Consider the following 20,604-nt stretch of genomic DNA (forward strand, 5'->3'; position numbering starts at 1 on the left):
ATCAAGGGGGGTCGTCGGAGGAATTTTTTTTTCGTAATAGAGCTCATATAAAGAGAATTTCACTCGCGGTCACTTTTTAGCCCTCGTCGAGGGCTTTGAGTGTAACCGACAGATTTCCCTAAAGGTCAAGCCATTTACCTATAAGCATGCCAAAACTGAGCCAGATGTAAAGAGCGTAAGTGCCATAAAATCCGTTTTGAAATGACCCTCTGTTTTCCCCGTAAAATACAAAGATTATATAGGGAAATACGACTGGTCAGTTTTGACCCATTTCCCGATTTTTCCCGGACATGGCGAGTTTTTTGTGACACCCCAAGGTGTTCTCCTACCACCTCACAAAATTTCAAGGGGGGTCGTCGGACGAATTTTTTTTTCGTAATAGAGCTCATATAAAGAGAATTTCACTCGCGGTCACTTTTTAGCCCTCGTCGAGGGCTTTGAGTGTAACCGACAGTTTTCCCTAAAGGTCAAGCCATTGACCTAGGAGCATGCAAAAAATTAGCCAGATATACTGAGCTTAAGTACCCTAAAGTCTGCGTTGAAACGACCCTCTGTTTTTCCCATAAAATACAAAGATTATATAGGGAAATACAACTGGTCAGTTTTGACCCCTTTACGAAGTTTTCCCAGATATGCCGAGTTTTTTGTGACACCCCTAGGTGTTCTTCTACCACCTCACAAAACATCAAGGGGGGTCGTCGGAGGAAATTTTTTTTCGTAATATATCTCATATAAAGAGAATTTCACTCGCGGTCACTTTTTAGCCCTCGTCGAGGGCTTTGAGTGTAACCGACAGTTTTCCCTAAAGGTCAAGCCATTGACCTAGGAGCATGCAAAAAATTAGCCAGATATACTGAGCTTAAGTATCCTAAAGTCTGCGTTGAAATGACCCTCTGTTTTTCCCATAAAATACAAAGATTATATAGGGAAATACAACTGGTCAGTTTTGACCCCTTTACGAAGTTTTCCCAGATATGCCGAGTTTTTTGTGACACCCCAAGGTGTTCTCCTACCACCTCACAAAATTTCAAGGGGGGTCGTCGGAGGAATTTTTTTTTCGTAATAGAGCTCATATAAAGAGAATTTCACTCGCGGTCACTTTTTAGCCCTCGTCGAGTGCTTTGAGTGTAACCGACAGTTTTCCCTAAAGGTCAAGCCATTTACCTATAAGCATGCCAAAACTGAGCCAGATGTAAAGAGGGTAAGTGCCATAAAATCCGTTTTGAAATGACCCTCTGTTTTCCCCATAAAATACAAAGATTATATAGGGAAATACGACTGGTCAGTTTTGACCCATTTCCCGATTTTTCCCGGACATGGCGAGTTTTTTGTGACACCCCAAGGCGTTCTCCTACCACCTCACAAAATATCAAGGGGGGTCGTCGGAGGAATTTTTTTTTCGTAATAGAGCTCATATAAAGAGAATTTCACTCGCGGTCACTTTTTAGCCCTCGTCGAGGGCTTTGAGTGTAACCGACAGATTTCCCTAAAGGTCAAGCCATTTACCTATAAGCATGCCAAAACTGAGCCAGATGTAAAGAGCGTAAGTGCCATAAAATCCGTTTTGAAATGACCCTCTGTTTTCCCCGTAAAATACAAAGATTATATAGGGAAATACGACTGGTCAGTTTTGACCCATTTCCCGATTTTTCCCGGACATGGCGAGTTTTTTGTGACACCCCAAGGTGTTCTCCTACCACCTCACAAAATTTCAAGGGGGGTCGTCGGACGAATTTTTTTTTCGTAATAGAGCTCATATAAAGAGAATTTCACTCGCGGTCACTTTTTAGCCCTCGTCGAGGGCTTTGAGTGTAACCGACAGTTTTCCCTAAAGGTCAAGCCATTGACCTAGGAGCATGCAAAAAATTAGCCAGATATACTGAGCTTAAGTACCCTAAAGTCTGCGTTGAAACGACCCTCTGTTTTTCCCATAAAATACAAAGATTATATAGGGAAATACAACTGGTCAGTTTTGACCCCTTTACGAAGTTTTCCCAGATATGCCGAGTTTTTTGTGACACCCCAATGTGTTCTCCTACCACCTCACAAAATTTCAAGGGGGGTCGTCGGAGGAATTTTTTTTTCGTAATAGAGCTCATATAAAGAGAATTTCACTCGCGGTCACTTTTTAGCCCTCGTCGAGGGCTTTGAGTGTAACCGACAGTTTTCCCTAAAGGTCAAGCCATTGACCTAGGAGCATGCAAAAAATTAGCCAGATATACTGAGCTTAAGTACCCTAAAGTCTGCGTTGAAATGACCCTCTGTTTTTCCCATAAAATACAAAGATTATATAGGGAAATACAACTGGTCAGTTTTGACCCCTTTACGAAGTTTTCCCAGATATGCCGAGTTTTTTGTGACACCCCAAGGTGTTCTCCTACCACCTCACAAAATTTCAAGGGGGGTCGTCGGAGGAATTTTTTTTTCGTAATATAGCCCATATAAGGCGCCGGTCAGTCGAGGTCAGTTTTGACCCACTCTCCGTAGACTTTTTGCCGAACCGTCACCGGCCCTCGTGTTCTATCGCCATAAGGCACCTTCGTGCCAAATTTGACGCGCCTGCGGCGCCGGGAAGTGCCCTATCGGGCACCCGACCACTTTGCTTTATATATATATATATATATATATATATATATATATATATATATATATATATATATATATATATATATATATATATATATATATATATTTATTTATTATTGCCATAATAAAATTTATATACACAGTATTTAAGTGTTTAATATGTACTTAATATTATATATATATATATATATATATATATATATATATATATATATATATATATATATATGTGTGTGTGTGTGTTTGTGTGTGTGTGTGTGTGTATAGAATAAATATAATATTTGTATTTATATTACATTAATTTATGTATATATTAACATACGTATATTTAGGCCTTATATACTTTATATATAAATATAACATATATTAGTATCAATTAAAATTTTCATGTTTATTAATTTTGTAATATCCACTTTTTATCCTATTTTCAAATGGCACAGGATTTTATTCCTTTAAATTATAACCACCATGGAATTAAACATCGGCACTGATAGACCTGTCACGAATGTTGGGACTACACTTACTCCTCATACAATACAACAGCCTCACGATTTTTTCCAAGCTGCGGCGACAGGATGCCTAGGCATTGTCAAACAACATTTGATAAGAAATGCAAGTATTGTCCAGTGCGTTGATTCGAGAGGTAACAATGCTTTGATTTTAGCCTCTACCAATGGACATAATGATGTTGTTGAGCTGCTTCTAGAGTACAAGACTGACATTCATAGTAAAAACACCAACGGTTGGAACTCACTGATGAAGGCAGCTTCAAGTGGTCACATAACCACAGTGCAGTTACTTTTAAAGCACTCAGCGAATCAGTTCGATGTAAACACGCTAGGCAACAATGCTCTTATGATAGCCGCAATTTTTGGAAAAATTGACATCGCTGAAATCCTTCTAGAAAACAACGCAGATGTTAAAATAAAAAATAAGCACGGGCGGACCGCGTTATTTTTAGCTTCTCTGAATGGACATATGGCAGTTGTAGATTTGTTGCTAAAAAACAACGCAGACATCAACGACACTGATATTTATAAATGGAATTCTTTAATGGCGGCATCATCTAAAGGTCACACCCATGTTGTGTCGCTACTATTGAGCCACAACGCTAGTACAAAAGAAGTTAACAGCGAAGGACTGAACGCTTTTTTGATAGCAGTAGCCAACGGAAGGATCGAAACAGCCAATCAGCTTTTAAAACAGCCGGACGCCATCACTGTAACCGACGCGTATGGTCAAAATGCATTGCACATTGCTTCATACAAAGGAAGAATAGGAATACTCGATTTGCTGATAAATAATAAAATAGATGTAAATAGTAAAACTAAAAATGGATGTGACGCTTTAATGTTGGCCGCTGCTGAATGACATGAAATTATCGTGGACAAACTTTTAAAACTAAAATCCATCAGGGTCCAAGTTAACGATGAAGGTTCTGATGCTTTAACGCTAGCATGCGCTAAAGGAAATTTAAAGATTGTAAAATTACTCCTAAATAAGAAATTTCAAGTTTCACATACGAATAAGCAAATGCAGAATGCGTTGTATGTAGCAACGTTAAATGGATACTATGAAATTGTTGAAATATTAATAAGCAACAAGATTGATATCAATAGCAAATGTAAAGAAAGCTGGACTCCCGTAATGGCTGCCGCTTCTAAGGGCCATTTAAAAATATTAGAACTATTTCTAAAACACAATGCTAACCTTTCTTGCGTCAATGACGAAGGATTAAATGCTTTTTTAATCGCAGCTGCAAATGGAAAGACAGATGTTGTACAATTACTCTTACAACATAATGCAGATATGTTTTATAAAACTCAACAAGGGTTAAATGCCTTGCATTTGGCGTCTAGCTATGGTCATGAAAAAACAGTTGGCTTTTTACTCGAAAACAAATCAGACATCAACGTGAAGAATAAAAAAGGGTGGAGCTCACTGATGATTGCTTCAGAAAAGGGACACGTTAACACTGTAGAGTTGCTGTTACTAAAGAAAGCAGAAACTGACAACACAGATGAAAAGGGTTGGAACGCTTTACTGCTCGCTACTAATAACGGCCATCTTAGCACAGTTGAGGCACTCTTAAAAAACAATTGCAATCTTTCATGTGCAAATAATTTGGGAGACAATGCGTTAACTTTAGCATCGACTAAAGGCTACACGAATATTGTGGAGTTATTATTAAAATATAAAGCAGATATTGATTTTAAAAATCATAATGAATTCACCTCTTTAATGCTAAGCACTTTAAATGGACATGTTTCTACTGTAGAAATTCTCTTAAAACACGACGCGAAACCTTTCGTTATTAACAAAGATGGAAAAAATGCGTTTTCAATTGCTGTCGAAAGTGGTAATATTGATATTTTTCGGTTATTTTTTAACAAAAATGCTGGAGATTTTTCTAGCAGTCCTTATGCAAAGAATTCAATTTTATTGACCTCCTTTTGTGGAAAAACTGAGATGGTGGAACTTTTAATTCAGACCGGTGCTGATGTGAGTGTTCGAGATACTAAAAATTGGAATTCTTTGATGTATGCTGCGTCAAAAGGTCATGTCAGCACTGTGGAGTTACTACTCAAGCACAATGCAAATCAGTTTGACGTTAACGAAGAAGGTAACAATACATTAATGGTTGCTGCAGACAATGGAAAAGTAGAAATCGTCAAACTACTTCTAGAACATTGCGCTGATATTTCCACTCGAAATAAAGTGGGACAAAATGCTTTGTATTTGGCTTCCCTCAAAGGTCACAATGAAACAGTTAGCGTGCTAATTACACATAAGGCAGATATAATGAGTAAATGCAAAAAAGGGTGGACTTCTTTAATGGCGGCTGCCTCTAAAGGACATTTAAACACTGTGAAGTTACTGTTAAAGCATGGCGCGGACCCGTTAACTGTAAGCAATCTAGGTTCGAATGCTTTCATTATCGCATCGGCATTTGGTAAACTCGAGATAGTGAATCTATTTTTAAAATTAAAAATTGATGTCTTGTCTAAAAATAATAATGGACAAAACGCACTTTATTTAGCATCACAACGCGGACAAAATAAAATTATTGAGCTTTTGCTAAAAAATAACGTAGACATCAATACTAAAGACGATAAAGGATGGGATTCTTTAATGGCTGCTGTTTCGAAAAACCGCTTAAGCACAGTTGCTTTACTTTTAAAAAATAAAATAGACTTTTGCAATATAAACAACGATGGCTTTAATGCCCTCATGATTGCTGCTCAGAATGGTTGTGTGGATATTTTAAAATTACTTTTAGACCACAAATTTGACCAAACGTTGAGAGATACATCAGGAAACGATTCATTGATGCTTGCTTCTCTAAACGGACATTCGGAAATAGTTGAACTGTTAGTTCAGAGCGGGGGAGAAATTCACAACAGAAACAATGGAGGATGGAATGCCTTAATGTGTGCTGTTTCTAAGGGGCATTTAGAGACAGTTGAGATGCTTTTAAAACACCACGCAAACCCATCTGATATTAATGATGAAGGTTCTAATGCATTGATGATTTCCGTCGCCAAAGGACATGTGGATGTTGTAAGATTACTATTAAAACAAAACCCAGATACGTCGACCATTAATCAAAATGGACAAAATGCATTATTTCTAGCAGCGCTGGTTGGTCATTGCGAAATCATAAAAATATTGCTTGAAAGCAAAGCAGATATCCACAGCACAAATAATGTTGGATGGAACTCTTTAATGGCCGCAGCTTCGAAGGGTCACGTCAATGCGGTGGAGCTTCTTTTGCAACACAAAGCTAATGTTTTATCAAGAAATACAAATGGGCAGCATGCACTTCATGTAGCCTCACAACACGGGCATGTAGAAGTTGTCAAGCTACTTCTCGATAAATTAAACCTCAACGACAAAGACAAGAACGGTTGGACCAGTTTAATGGCAGCCGCCTACGAAGGGCATTTAGATACGGTTAAAACTCTTTTAGATAACGGCGCAATTCCGTCTGATGTTAATAATGACGGTTCAAACGCATTTATGCTGGCGGCGTTAAATGGTAAAGTTGAAATAGTTAAATTGTTTTTGAAATCTCAAGTTGATATTTTGGCAACCAATAATCAGGGACAGAACGCTTTATATTTATCATCGCTCAACGGGCACATTGAAATTGTGAAAATTTTGCTTGAAAACAAGGTTGATATCAACAAAAAAGACAACAGAGGCTGGAATTCTTTAATGGCAGCAGTATCAACCGGACACTTGTCTACTGTTAAATTACTTCTACAGAACAAAACAAACCAGTTTATTGTAAATGCATTTCATATTGCAGTAGAGTATGGACAACTAGAAATAGTACAATTACTGTTAAAACAGCATGTTAATGTTTCAATTGCGAACAAGTCGAACCAAAATGCATTGTTGATTGCTGCTTCTAAAGGTTATGACGACATTATCGAACTGTTGCTTAAAAACAAGGCAGATATTGCAAGCAAAAATAAAAGTAAATTGAATTCAGTAATGCTTGCTACTCTAAATGGACACACAAGAACCGTTCAGCTACTTTTGAAACACGGTTGTAGTCAGTTTGATGTAAATAAAGATGGATCAACTGCATTGATGATAGCTGCTGAAACTGGTAACGTAGACATCGTCAAACTGTTTTTGAAAGATAATTCTGATGTCTCAACAAAAAATAATCTTGGGATAAATGCACTGTACTTAGCTTCAATGAAAGGGCATATGCACATTGTGGACTTGTTACTGCAACATAAGGCAGATGTCCACAGCAGTGATAATGCGGGGACAAATGTACTAATGATCGCGGCATCAAATGGACATTTCGCTACAGTAAAACTTCTCTTAAAAAACGAAGCCCGCCTCGCTGATGTTAACCTACAAGGATATAACGCTGCAGATTTAGCTGCTATATCTGGGCATTCTCAAATATTGGATTTACTTATACATAAGAAGTTTGCATTGAATTCAACGAATCAGGGTCAATGGACAGAAGGAAAAATAAAAAGTTTGAATAGCAAAATCAGCCTAGATTGTCAATTATTACTATTAATCAATGCAATTTTGTTTTATGGTAAGTAAATATTCTGAAATTAGCGTTATTTGTTATTTACAATTTAATACAAGTATTTAAATTTTAATAGTGATATTAGTAAATATATTATAACATATTTTATTATGTATCATTGAATTTTATTTTAGAAAGACAGGAAGTAATTAAAGTGTTAATGTGCTACATTCAAGATACAAAAGAATGGAGCTTAAATAAAATCAACTTAAATAACATACAAAGGTATATTTTAAAGCTGACGTCCCTTTTTTATATTTTTATTTGTACAATCAGCTTTGTATTTGCTACTATCACAAATTAGTTCGCATTACTAAAATAGTTTTTATTCATTACATTTTCTTTCACATAAAATCTGGATATTTAAATTAATTTTAAATTATAATATTCATTATTGATTCGTTAACAATGTGTGATTCTTGTTATTGTAAAATCGCTCTGAAGTAATACAATTTCGTAAATTGTTATATTTTAAGCCCTACATTTCCACTAATACTGTTTACGGAGATTAACATTGCTGCAAATGCATATATCTTGATATAAATAGAGAAAAAAATAACCATTTTATAAATATTAATTTTATCGATCATTAAAAAAACAGCATTCATGTAAAAAAGTTCACTATTTTCTAGAATGCTGATAACACAGAGGACTATTACATTCAATAAAAAATTAACATCGCAAATGCACAAATATTGCTTATAATTTGCTAAGAAAATAATTTTATTTATAATTTGAAACTCTGATGAGCCTAATTTCTGTGCATTCTTTACACGACAAAAATGCTTAAAAATTCATTTTTAACATCTTGCAGTACCCTCAAAGTGGTAAAATATCTGTATGGACTTACGGAACATAAGGTATATATTCAGATAATTGACAGATTATTTATTTTACAACGTGATCAACATATTCACATTCGACTCTCTGGCAAGACACATTGAACAAACTCAGAAAATAAAACCGGCACTCATTTAACCCCTTCAAAGTAAACCAATATAATTGCAGATAATATTATAAATATTTAAAAAAGTACATGACTTGAATATATATATATATATATATATATATATATATATATATATATATATATATATATATATATATATATATATATACGAAAATATAAAATTTGCAAAAATAATAAAAAAGACACATACAACAATACTTATTCGTATCGTAGATGTAAATATAATGAAATATCTTTGTATACATACATTTGCATATTGGAAAACATATTCAGTGACATATATATATATATATATATATATATATATATATATATATATATATATATATATATATATATATATATATATATATCACATCTATCAATGTAAATACATTTTCGTTAGATGGTTCCAATTAAAGAAATACAGATCCACCTGGCTGAAGTTTTATCTGAATTTGCAAAGCCAAATGTGAATATTCATCTGTTTGAACACTGTGTTTTTGAAAAATGCTGTCATTTCATTTATATGTATGTAGACACGACTTCTAAGAAAAATTTGAGCCTAATAGCGCAAGACTTGGTAAAGTATAAATATGCAGGTTTGTTATCACTGGAATACTTGTTAAAATGAAATCATTATATTAAATTACTTTTTTAAGTAATGTATCGTTTCGAGTTGATAAATGGATTTATTTCATTACGATAGTTTATTTTTGTCGAGCTCTCTAAGTTTAAAAAAAAAATATCACCCAAATAAACTTAATATTTTAAAATATTTTTAAAATTTATTAAACTCTCAAAATATATATTTTTAAATATAGGTTAATTATAACTTAACCGATACTGTGCAAAATATAACACATTGATCAACTAGACGAGCACCATCGGCTTTCAACAAACCATTTCAATTAAAGTAATAAAAAAAAAAACCTACGGACACAGAAATCAAAGAATAGTTTGATTATTTTCTGAGCACACCTCTCGTCACTAATCTTTCTCAAGATTAATAAAAATATAGTATAAATACAGGTGTTCGATAGTTTACATAGCGATGAAAACGTAATGCTATTTCCAATAATCTGTTTTATTCTGTTAGTTTAATATATATATATATATATATATATATATATATATATATATATATATATATATATATATATTTACATATATATATATATATAAATATAAATATATGTATATATATATATTTACATATATATATATATATATATATATATATATATATATATATATATATATATATATATATATATATATATAATTGATTATATATACTCTTTGTTACTATTATCTAATATTATTTATATTTATTTAAGTATATTGTATAAATGTATATATCTATATTATTTTTTACTATATTTTAAAATATCTAGGTGATTTTTCTTAAAAAATATGAACGATGTTTAAGTATTATACATTATTAAATGAGTTCATGTGTATTAGAAATGTTGTAAAACTAACTGCTACATACTTGTATGAAGTCATGTTGAATTATTTTCAGAGCTTTCCGTTAAATATCTACAAATGTCTAAACTATTTGAATTCTCTGCACATTATTATATGGGAATAATTCTCGAGACAATGAAGGGGTTTAGCGATAATAACAGGGACTTTTTAGAGGTATTTATGTTTGACAATATTTGCTAATTTTGTTCTTATCTTTTTAGCGAACTGAGTCACATTTGATTGCAAACAAACAGTAATATTGTGTTCCTTTAAATATTTTTTGTTTATACGGAATTTCAATAAGGAATTTTTAAAATAATTTTAAAAACTTGCGTCTTGGCATTTGTGATGGAAGCGTAATAGAAAATTGAATGTCTGATGTGTCTAAGAAGTTAATTAGCATAATAAATAACATAAAGTTAAAGTTCTTGTAGATATTGAAAACCGAATGTTACACAATTGTTTTCTTTGTCATTGTGTTGATTCAATTCCAGTCTTTGGCTCAAAGTGGAATAGCAAAGGTACTAATAAAACATCTAGGTGACATAACAGAAAAAGAAATTAACCAGGTATGTATCAGTCATTTAAAATAAATTACACTTAGTTATAGTTGCAATGGAATATACTGTATAATTTTAAAAAAATGAAAATTTGTTTTTCAAAAACTTTTAGAATCACTCTCATAAACATCAATTTTTAATACACAAATAACTATTACGTATCAGACATTCCAGTAAAGATTATGAGTACGGAGTATTATAAAGTAATAAATATATGCTGCTAAATTAATAATGAGGTAATTTTTTTTAGAGCTTATATATTTTCATTGGCCTTGCTGTTGGGGTTTTATTCAATCTGACACTAATTTGGAATTTAGAAAACGAAAGGCTGAAACTTTTGAAGGTAATTCCTAATAACTTCCAATTGCATTAGTTAAAATTGCTTTGTTTTTTATATAAGCTATTTAAAACTTTTATATACCTATATATAATTTCAACTGTAAATAAACGACAAGCTATTTTTTTAGTAATTGTTTTTATTAGTTACGTTCTGTTTAATTGTTTGCTTTTAGATTTTGTCTAACTTAATGCATGTGAAAGACGATGAACTAGTGATGAGTATTAAAATATTAATCACATTCTTGGATGCCGAATGCGATGTTTTTGTTCCTACAAAAGGTTTACATTTTCTAATATATATTTAAGTTTACATTGAGATTTATCTGTATTTTACATTACGTTTATTGATTAGCCTTAAACATTTTTTCTGGCCCATACGTTTTATCTTTTGCCCTTTTTATATTTATTCTGCGAAATTAAAGCCCTTTTATTGGTTTTTTTTTACTGTCGATAAATTCAATTATTTTATAATATGCGAGGTACTTATTTTTATTTAAAGCTGAGCAAAATGTCCTGGACTTTAGGTATAATTTAATAGGTTAAATTTTGTTTTAGGTTTTGTTGAAAATAAGAATTTAATTGTTAGTCTCAGATATCGATTAATAATTGGAAATCCCCGGACCTATTGTATACAAACATGAGTGAAAACGTCGGTCACATCATTGCTTCAGCGATTGTGTAGTGGTCAAACTTGTTTATTTTCTTGTATATATTCTGTGGGCATTCATTTTTATTACATTCGATTGCAAAAATGATAATATGAACCATCTAACATAGGTTAATAGTGAATGTAAGTTAATTATATTTCTGTTAAAATATTGAAGATGACTTGGAAATGTTAAAACAATGGATGGAGAAAGCACTTACAGAAGAGAACAGAGCTTACAAAGGCTTTAGCTTATCCTCTTTAACACAGTGTCTGGAAAAGTTTTATTTAAAATCCAAAACTGGCTACAAGGTATTATAATATTCATTGTAGATTTGTGTGCAAGTTTTAAAAATGTGTTGTAATATTTGTTATTTGTTTATTATAAACTTTGCTCGAGTAGTTTACATTTATTTCTACATTTACATAGTGATAAGAAATCAACAATTACGATGAATATCATTACTGAGTGGAAATTTTTTAAAACTAACATTCATCGAAAGCTAGTAAACTGGAATTAGTTTTATATATAATATAATATTAAGTCTTGAAGTTGCTCTGACAAGTACACAATATAATTCTTCGTAGTTCTGAGTTTTGACATGTTTCTTAAAAACAGATGATAAGTATACGTGAGTTAAAAGAAAAGGTGGATGGGTAGCTTCAAAATGTTTAGAAATAGTATTCTCTAGAAAATATAGATTTTTTTTAGTAAATCGTTTACTTATAACTTTTATTGAATAATTATGTTAAAGCTTATTATTAAAACGTAATTTCATTGTTAATTTCCAATTTTAAAACCGTATAATTGCAGGGTTAAAATCATTTTTATACCAAATAAACACAGCGTTATTAAAATGACTCTGAAATTAATAATTTACATAGGAAATTAAATCATTGCTTTAAAACTTATTAATAAAACATCCAATTAAGTTACATTTGCTAACACTTTGCCTTGGATCTTAAAATATGTACCGACTTTTGAAAAGTTGTTCCATAATAGGAGTTCAAAATTTCGCTCGCTCGTTTCAACACATGAGAAAAACAGAACAACAAACAGAAAAGCAGTTAAACGAAAGCTTGAAATTACGCCAACGTTTATAAAATAATAAATGTATTTAAAATAACAGCCCAGAATTTACTTTTTTTTAACGGGACCAACATTTTGAAAGTTCAAAATACATTTTTTTAACATCTGCACTTAAAAATGTTTAGCGGAGTACATAAAACTATGTAGAATATTATGGATTCATACTTTTTTGGTTTAATATATAATACTTATGAACAGTGGGAATCCAAGAAATAAGTACATTTTTTAAGATGGCTTTTTTTGTCGTATTTGGCAAGGATCCCCGAAAAAAATAATATTTTAATGGAAACATCTACATTAATACCACTTAAGATAGATATAGAGAAATTATTGTTTCGTGTCTAATAATTTTTTTTACGGGCTCCTATCCTCTTTATTTGTTTCATCTGTATAGATACTGCATGCTACGCCAATGAGCAGCATTCACCTCATGCTGAATTCTAAAAATCTGGATGAGCAAGAAGCAACCCTAGATTGGATTAAAGCAATCGTCCGACAAAAATATGGGAAACAATTGATTCGGAGAAACGCTGATGTAGTTGACACTCTGAATAGACTGTCAATGTCTGACAAAAAATCGATTAAACAAAAAGCAAAATCTGTTATTTTGGTAATAAAACGAGAATTAATTCGAATACAAGACGATGAAGGTAAGGAACTACCTTTATTTTTTTATCACACTCTATGTTTTATTATATATATATATATATATATATATATATATATATATATATATATATATATATATATATATATATATATATATATATATATATATATATATATATATATATATATATACTAGCGTACCCGACCCCCGCGCGTTGCCGCGGGGATAGAAGAAAGTTTGACGAAATATATTAGAAGGATTTCACCAACGCGTTACCAATCATATGTTCTTAGAAGCGTGACCTTCTTTTCTAAAAATGAGTTATTTGAATGTAAACAATGCCTGTTCTTGGATCATAAATATCAGGACACGGGTTTACCTACACTACCGCCTGAAAACCTTGAGTGTACATTAATCACTCACCGAAATAATATGGTAGAACACACTTCGGTGACCGCCTCTGTGTTAGAGACGTAGAGGGGCGCTCTCAGGGCCCCCACCCCCCGATTACACTACCGCATAGGCGCGGCGTATGACACCTGGCTCCTTAAAACTATCAGACGCCATCGGCCTAATAGCATCCTGTTAATAATGATGCAGATTTCGTCATTCGCTAAAGTGACACAAATGAACAGGAATTTTTTCTTTAACACGTAAAAAAATTATTTGACGTGTTTTAAATATCAGTGTGACTGATGCAATATGCTAGCGTTACTAATGGTCTATTATTAGATGCTCGATCTCAATTTCTGACTGGATTGTCTAATAGTAGATGCTTATTGCATCATTCGCAAAGCGACGAAACTCTACAGTAGGCTCCTCATATTCAAAAAGTTATTTGTTCATCTTTGGCAAGGTGACGAAACTGTACAGAAGGATTTCCTCGCGTTACAAAGTTATTTTTAGAAGACTGTTGTAGTTTTACCGCTGAGTATAGTAGTACCCCTTACTCGCTATGCAGCACGCTCGATTAACGGATGCCAAATGCCAACATAGTCGCTCTAAAACTCTGGGCGCCAAACCGTGTATTGACGAAAGTTGTACCCTATATGGCGCCGCCCATAAGAAACTTTAGTTTTCTTTTTCGCAGAAATATTCTCGGGAGTATTCTTATCTACTTCCTAAAGTTTCATGGCACTCGGATGAACCGCATCCGAGTTTTATTTTTTATAAACCGTGTAAAGAGAAAAAAAATCGCTCCCCCCGGGGGGCGCCGCCATTGCATTATTAAACAACATTTTTTTGCAGAACCCTACCATTGAGTGATCTAATCATCTCCCCAAAGTTTCATGGTACACGGATGAACGATGTGAAACCGAAATAGACTTTTATTTTTATAAACCGTAAATAGAGAAAAATTGCAGCCTCCCGTGGCGCCGCCCTTGCGAAATTAAAAAAGGATTTTTTGTTTACAGAACCCTTCCCTGAATTGTTCTAACCAACTCCCCCAAAGTCTCATGGCTTTCGGATAACGGTGTCACACCAAAATCTACTATTTTTAAAAATATACCGTATATAGAGAAAAATCGCACCCTCCCGTGGCGCCGCCCTTGAGAAATAAAAAAATATTTTTTTACAGAACCCTTCCATACAGTGGTATAATGAACTCCCCAAAGTTTCATGCCTATCGGATGAACGGTGTTACTGCAATTCACTTTTATTATTTTTATATACCGTATATTGAGAAAAATCGGACCCTCCCGTGGCGCCGCCCTTGCGAAATAAAAAAATATTTTTTACAGAACCCTTCTATACAGTGGTATAATGATTTCCCCAAAGTTTCATGCCTATCGGATGAACGGTGTTACTGCAGTTCACTTTTATTATTTGTATACACCGTATATAGAGAAAAATCGGACCCTCCCGTGGCGCCGCCCTTGCGAAATAAAAAAATTATTTTTTACAGAACCCTTCCCTAGAGTGGTATAATGAACTCCCCAAAGTCTCATGGCTATCGGATGAACGATGCCAAACCAAAATCGACTTTTATTTTTATAAACGGTATATAGAGAAAAACAAATCGCGCCCTGCCGGGGCGCCACCCCTGCGAATTTGAAATTTTTTTTTTCGCAGAAACCTCCCCAGGAATATTCTCAACAACTTTCTTAAATTTCACGGCGATGTGATGAGAGGTGTAGTAATGCATAAAGGACAAACACACACACATACATTGCTTTATATATATATATATATATATATATATATATATATATATATATATATATATATATATATTTATATTTATATATATATATATATATATATATATATATATATATATATATATATATATATATATATATATATATACATATAGCGTTTTTTGTGTGGATGCAAACAATTCAGAATTAGCAAAACAAGAATGTATTTGTAATTTTTGGACACTACCTATTTATAGCAAGTGATTTTCATTTACAGAAATAATTTCTGCTGAGTTTCCGGATCATTGGGCAAAAGCTGACTTCATCGCCAGAGGCCAATTTGGTACAGTGTACCACATAGAAGACAAACTTGCTCCAGGCTTGAAAAAATACATAGCAAAATATATTGTGATTGAAAAAAATGCTACAGATCACTCATTGGTAACAACCTTTATTGATATTTACATACGTAATTATAAGTACATACATTAATAGACACACGTACACACACACGCATATACATACACACACACGCATACACACACACATACACACACACACATACACACACACATACACACTCACACACACACACACACACACACATATATATATATATATATATATATATATATATATATATATATATATATATATATATATATATATAAACTGTCTGCGGTATTTAAAAATTTATTGAATAATGCAATAGTTATGTACATTTTTTAAGTTGCATTTTTGCATGTTGATTTTTTGTATTTAACCTAAAGTTTTAACATATTTTCATAATGAAATGTTATCTCAGAATTTAATGGAATTAAGCATATTGATGAAAATAGAGCATGCAAGAATTGTAAAGTTCCATGGCTTCAAGAGGGAAACACAAAATAAACTTGTTTTATTTTTCGATTTCATGAAATATGTGAGATTTCTTTGTTTCATTTCGAGTTATAACTTAAACGATACAAATTAGGTATAATTAAATATTTTTATACTGTTTTATAATAGTCTGTATTAAATGATACTGTTATATATCATTTTGTAAATATATACTGGATGTGTTATGATTATTACTTAGACCTTTTTCTAATTTTTTCTAATTTAATACTTCTTCTAAAATATATAAATTAAGGAGTAGAAATGAAATGATATAAAACTATTTTAGTTTATGAGTTTAAATTTTTGTCGTAATTCGAACACTGTTAAAAATGTATTAAAGTAAGTTATTCTTTAATATTACAGGGATCCATCAAATCGTACATAAAAGACAAACCTTTGCAAGAGAAACAAATTCGTATTTTTACGCGACAAATCATAGAAGGACTTCACTATTTACACACATTTCAACCACCAATTGTGCACAGGGATATAAAAGGTTTCTTATTTAAGTGTAAATTTAAGAGTTAAATTTTAAGAGATTTCAAAGTTAACTGTTATGCAAAATTATGTATTTTTGTTTGTATATGGAGACTTTTTTAAAAGAAAAAAACTGTTTGTGTTACATTATTTAACAAGATAGCTCTGAAGTATAGCGAAAACCTGTGAAGGTGATATTGGTTTAAGTATTCAAAAGTAGGTTGCAAAAGTGAATGGAAACTCTTTTTTTTTTAATCTCGTGGTAAAATTGAAAAAAAATCTCAAAATTTTAAGTTTTGTGAAAATCAGAATTTATGGAGGATTTTTTTTCCTCAGATACAGCTAAGCTAAACTGTTCTGTATTCACATTAACTTTTCTTCTGTCATAACGTCTCAATAATTGGTTGTAGTGTTACTGTAATTTTTTTATAATGCTCCAACATTGTATGTGTATAATTGCAATTTTTGCGTTTTCGTGTCTATTTTATTTGTAGGAGATAATATTCTTCTGGAGAACGAAAACAGCGTAAAATTATCAGATTTTGGTACGTCTAAGCTGGTTAATGATTTCACTAAGGCTAAAACATGCGTGGGTACCGTAAAGTGGATGGCTCCAGAAGTAATGATTGCTGATCATCAGCAAACGTGCGGCTGTAATTCTGACATTTGGTAGGTAAAACGCTATAATTATTGTTTTTCTATGTTTTAACTACATATAACTATCATGAATACAATCATGTTGTTTTTAATCATAAAAAAAACTTTTTAAAACTGCAAATACTTTATACAGGCTACCAATGTTTAATAAATAACTTTTAAGAAAATACTTATTTAGCACAAAGATTGTCACAAAGCAAGAAAAGACTATATTTTTACCCCAAATACCATGTGACTGAATTTATATATATATATATATATATATATATATATATATATATATATATATATATATATATATATATATATATATATATATATATATATATATATATATATATATATATATATATATATATATATATATATATATATATATATAGTATAGTGTGTGTGTGTGTGTGCCTTTGTTGATTTCATGAAATCATTTTAGGAGCGTGGGATGTACAGTAATTGAAATGGCTACGGGGAACCCGCCATGCTATCAATATCCTGATACTTGGTATATTTTACATATCAGTAGTCCCAACAAGCCTTTATATGAACTACCTGATTGGTCGTCGCAGGAAATGATCAGCTTTCTAGACCAAACCTTGCAACATGATGTGATGAAACGCCCATCAGCAAAAACACTATTGGACCACCCTTTTACTGTCACAGAAAACTCCGACTGATGTTTATCTTAATTCAATGCTTATCGTTGATAAAACAAACAATGCGTTCAGTCTTAAGGACTGCTGTGTATTACAATTGTAGGGCATATTATTATCATTTTGTGTGGATTTTTTATATTCTTTTATGTTGGCCTATGTAATCATTTCATTATTTAATCAAGGTTAAATTATAATAGCGCCATGTTATATATACTAAGATTTATATAAACATAACACACAAATGGAGATTACCAAATTGCAATTTATGTAATGTTTGTATTTTGCATTTTAATAAATATATTTGAATTATATTAACTTACTCATTGTTTTTCTTACTTTAAAAAAAAATCATGTTTTTTCTTTCAATCAATGTATTTCTAATTCAAGTTCAATCTTATATGAATAAAATTGTTGTTTAAAATGTATTTTGCACCAAGAGAAAGATAAAACAATTGAGATTTCAGTTATGCCAAGTTTACTTTTGTTCATTCCAGCTTGATAAAGAAATATTGAATGTTATTTGTATTTAGTAACCCCTCAAGTTCGTTGATAAGTTTTCACTTTTTTTCTATGCGGTTTGTTATCACCGTATATTTTGTACACGATTTGGTACATGCATATAAGGACGGGTAAAGAAATATGTGATTTGGTACCTTATTCCACTATTACCAAGTTAAAGTAGGCCCACTGTTGTTCATTTAGAATCGTACTTTGTACAAGGGCGTTTGTTCTTGTGTGTAACATCGTTAGACATGCTAGAATTGACTTTGATTCCTAGTTTGTGTATAGTGGATATAGCAGATTAAAGTTCAATTATTCTTTTGTTACGAGTCTTTGATTTATTAAAGTCTAGTTTTTTGTTGCCCGTTTATACGTAAGGGATGCGCTTAACTGCTCTCTATGGGGTAAAAACAGTAAAATAGGAAAATATATTATACATTTCAGCTTAAGAATAAATATCAGTTTTTGTCGTCATCAATAAAGAAAATCACTTCTAACATGTAGCTTTTAAGTAAACTGATCAATTGTTAGTTTCCGTAAAAACAAGGAAAAAAACAAGTTAATTAAAAAAGTCTAGTGACATTTGTGCGCAATTTCCTTATGTTATCTAAAAATAGCTCTGACGTATAATGTTGGGGTGCGTTCAAGCTAGAAGAACAATCGGTTTGTAGGTGTTTATGTAATTTTAAAATTTGTGACCGAACGAGAGAATATTTTTGAAAACTTTCTTCGGCAATATTGTTCTAAATTATGACAGGAATCGATTGGTACATGTTTCAAGTCGCTAAGTGGTCTGGTTGCCGAGATATGGGCCAAAAACTGCTTTTTTTCGAGATTTTTTGGCTTTTCTGGGAAATCCATGAAAGAAACCCGGAATTTTTATGGCCTATGTTCATCCTCGTAACTTGCTTAACATAATTGCTTTTGGAACTAGTCATCGATATTGCTTCGTTGAGGAGGAGATACGACTTAAAGCTGCGGACACACATTCATCCATCCATCCATCCATCCATCCAGAAATGACGGGTTAATAAACGCAATTCTCCAGAATGGAAATTGCGCTAACAACTTTTAACACATGTCCTACTTATCCCTTCCCACTAGTATTGGGACATCAATTTAGGAAAATTCCCTAAAAATCTGAAACAATGTTGTATCGATTACAAGCAGCAGACATTTTACTTGTGTGTTTTTTTGCTGGATAAACTTTGATCAGCATCCTAAGTAGAATTTGTATTCCAGAAAAATTTTCTGATTGGGATTTGATTAAATAGGTGACCGCTTGGCGGAATAGCAGAGCTGACGCTTTAAATAACTATATCTACTCTAATTATGTTAAGAGTGTGTACGGTAATCGGGAAACCACAGTGCCACGAATATCACGATACTTGGTAAACTTTTAAGATCATTCGTGGTGCATTTATACAAACTAACTGAATAAGTATATCAGGAAATAAAAAGCTTTATGAACCTAACCTTACAATATCATGTGAAAAAACGCCCGTCTTTAAAAAAATATTTGAAACGCCCCTCATCCTTCCCCTTCCTCCTGTTTTACAGTGAAAGATAACGACGAATATTTAATTTTATAGCAAACTTTTATGTACAGAGCACATTTTCATAATGGTACGGATGTATTTTTACTACCATTACATTAATTCACTAAATGTATTTATTTGTATTGTATAATATTAGCCTAGAGAAAATTATTATTATGGCTTATGAAAACGCTTTATTTTTTTTAAACAAAGTTATACTTATTAAAAATGTTTACTCGGAGATCTACACAATTATTTTTTATTATATTTGTTGCCACTGTAAAATTATTAAATGTCTGTATATTTGAGATTAAACGATGTTTAATATATGAAGAATAGATACATGTTTATTTACACATTTTGTGTTCAGATGGTTTTAAAAATAGTATGGCTAAAACGGACAGCGGCCACACAAAAAGTCGGTTTTAATATTATTAATTTTT

General features: G+C 32.0%; 3 protein-coding genes across 3 annotated transcripts in view; all 3 read left to right on the forward strand.

The window, feature by feature from the left end:
* LOC131928962 (receptor-interacting serine/threonine-protein kinase 4) overlaps positions 1-5,049 on the forward strand; it is a gene marked incomplete at its 3' end in the record, with an annotated part of 11,995 nt that extends 6,946 nt beyond the window's left edge. Inside the window, exon 2 of the mRNA XM_059285143.1 lies at positions 4,343-5,049. Coding sequence (XP_059141126.1) covers positions 4,396-5,049 — 654 coding nt within the window. The remainder of the gene's footprint in view (positions 1-4,342) is intronic.
* Positions 3,055-3,957, forward strand: LOC131928961 (ankyrin repeat domain-containing protein 50-like). The gene has a single exon (XM_059285141.1). The coding sequence runs from the start codon at positions 3,055-3,057 to the stop codon at positions 3,955-3,957; it is 903 nt and encodes a 300-aa protein (XP_059141124.1).
* A 1-nt stretch (position 5,050) lies between the features above and the next one.
* Positions 5,051-18,181, forward strand: LOC131928963 (ankyrin-3; the record flags this gene model as incomplete). Its single annotated transcript, XM_059285144.1, is given in 16 exon segments — positions 5,051-5,392; positions 5,681-7,657; positions 7,786-7,876; positions 8,466-8,511; positions 9,007-9,202; positions 10,126-10,244; positions 10,565-10,639; positions 10,881-10,973; positions 11,143-11,248; positions 11,794-11,927; positions 13,100-13,355; positions 15,734-15,897; positions 16,262-16,378; positions 16,699-16,831; positions 17,307-17,481; positions 17,903-18,181. Coding segments are annotated over 16 exon segments (4,260 nt in total). The 5' UTR covers positions 5,051-5,055.
* Between the last annotated feature and the right edge of the window lie 2,423 nt (positions 18,182-20,604).

This window comes from Physella acuta, unplaced genomic scaffold, assembly GCF_028476545.2.
Source record: "Physella acuta isolate Inbredline_101_S28 unplaced genomic scaffold, ASM2847654v3 ptg001577l, whole genome shotgun sequence".
NCBI lineage: Eukaryota > Metazoa > Mollusca > Gastropoda > Physidae > Physella > Physella acuta.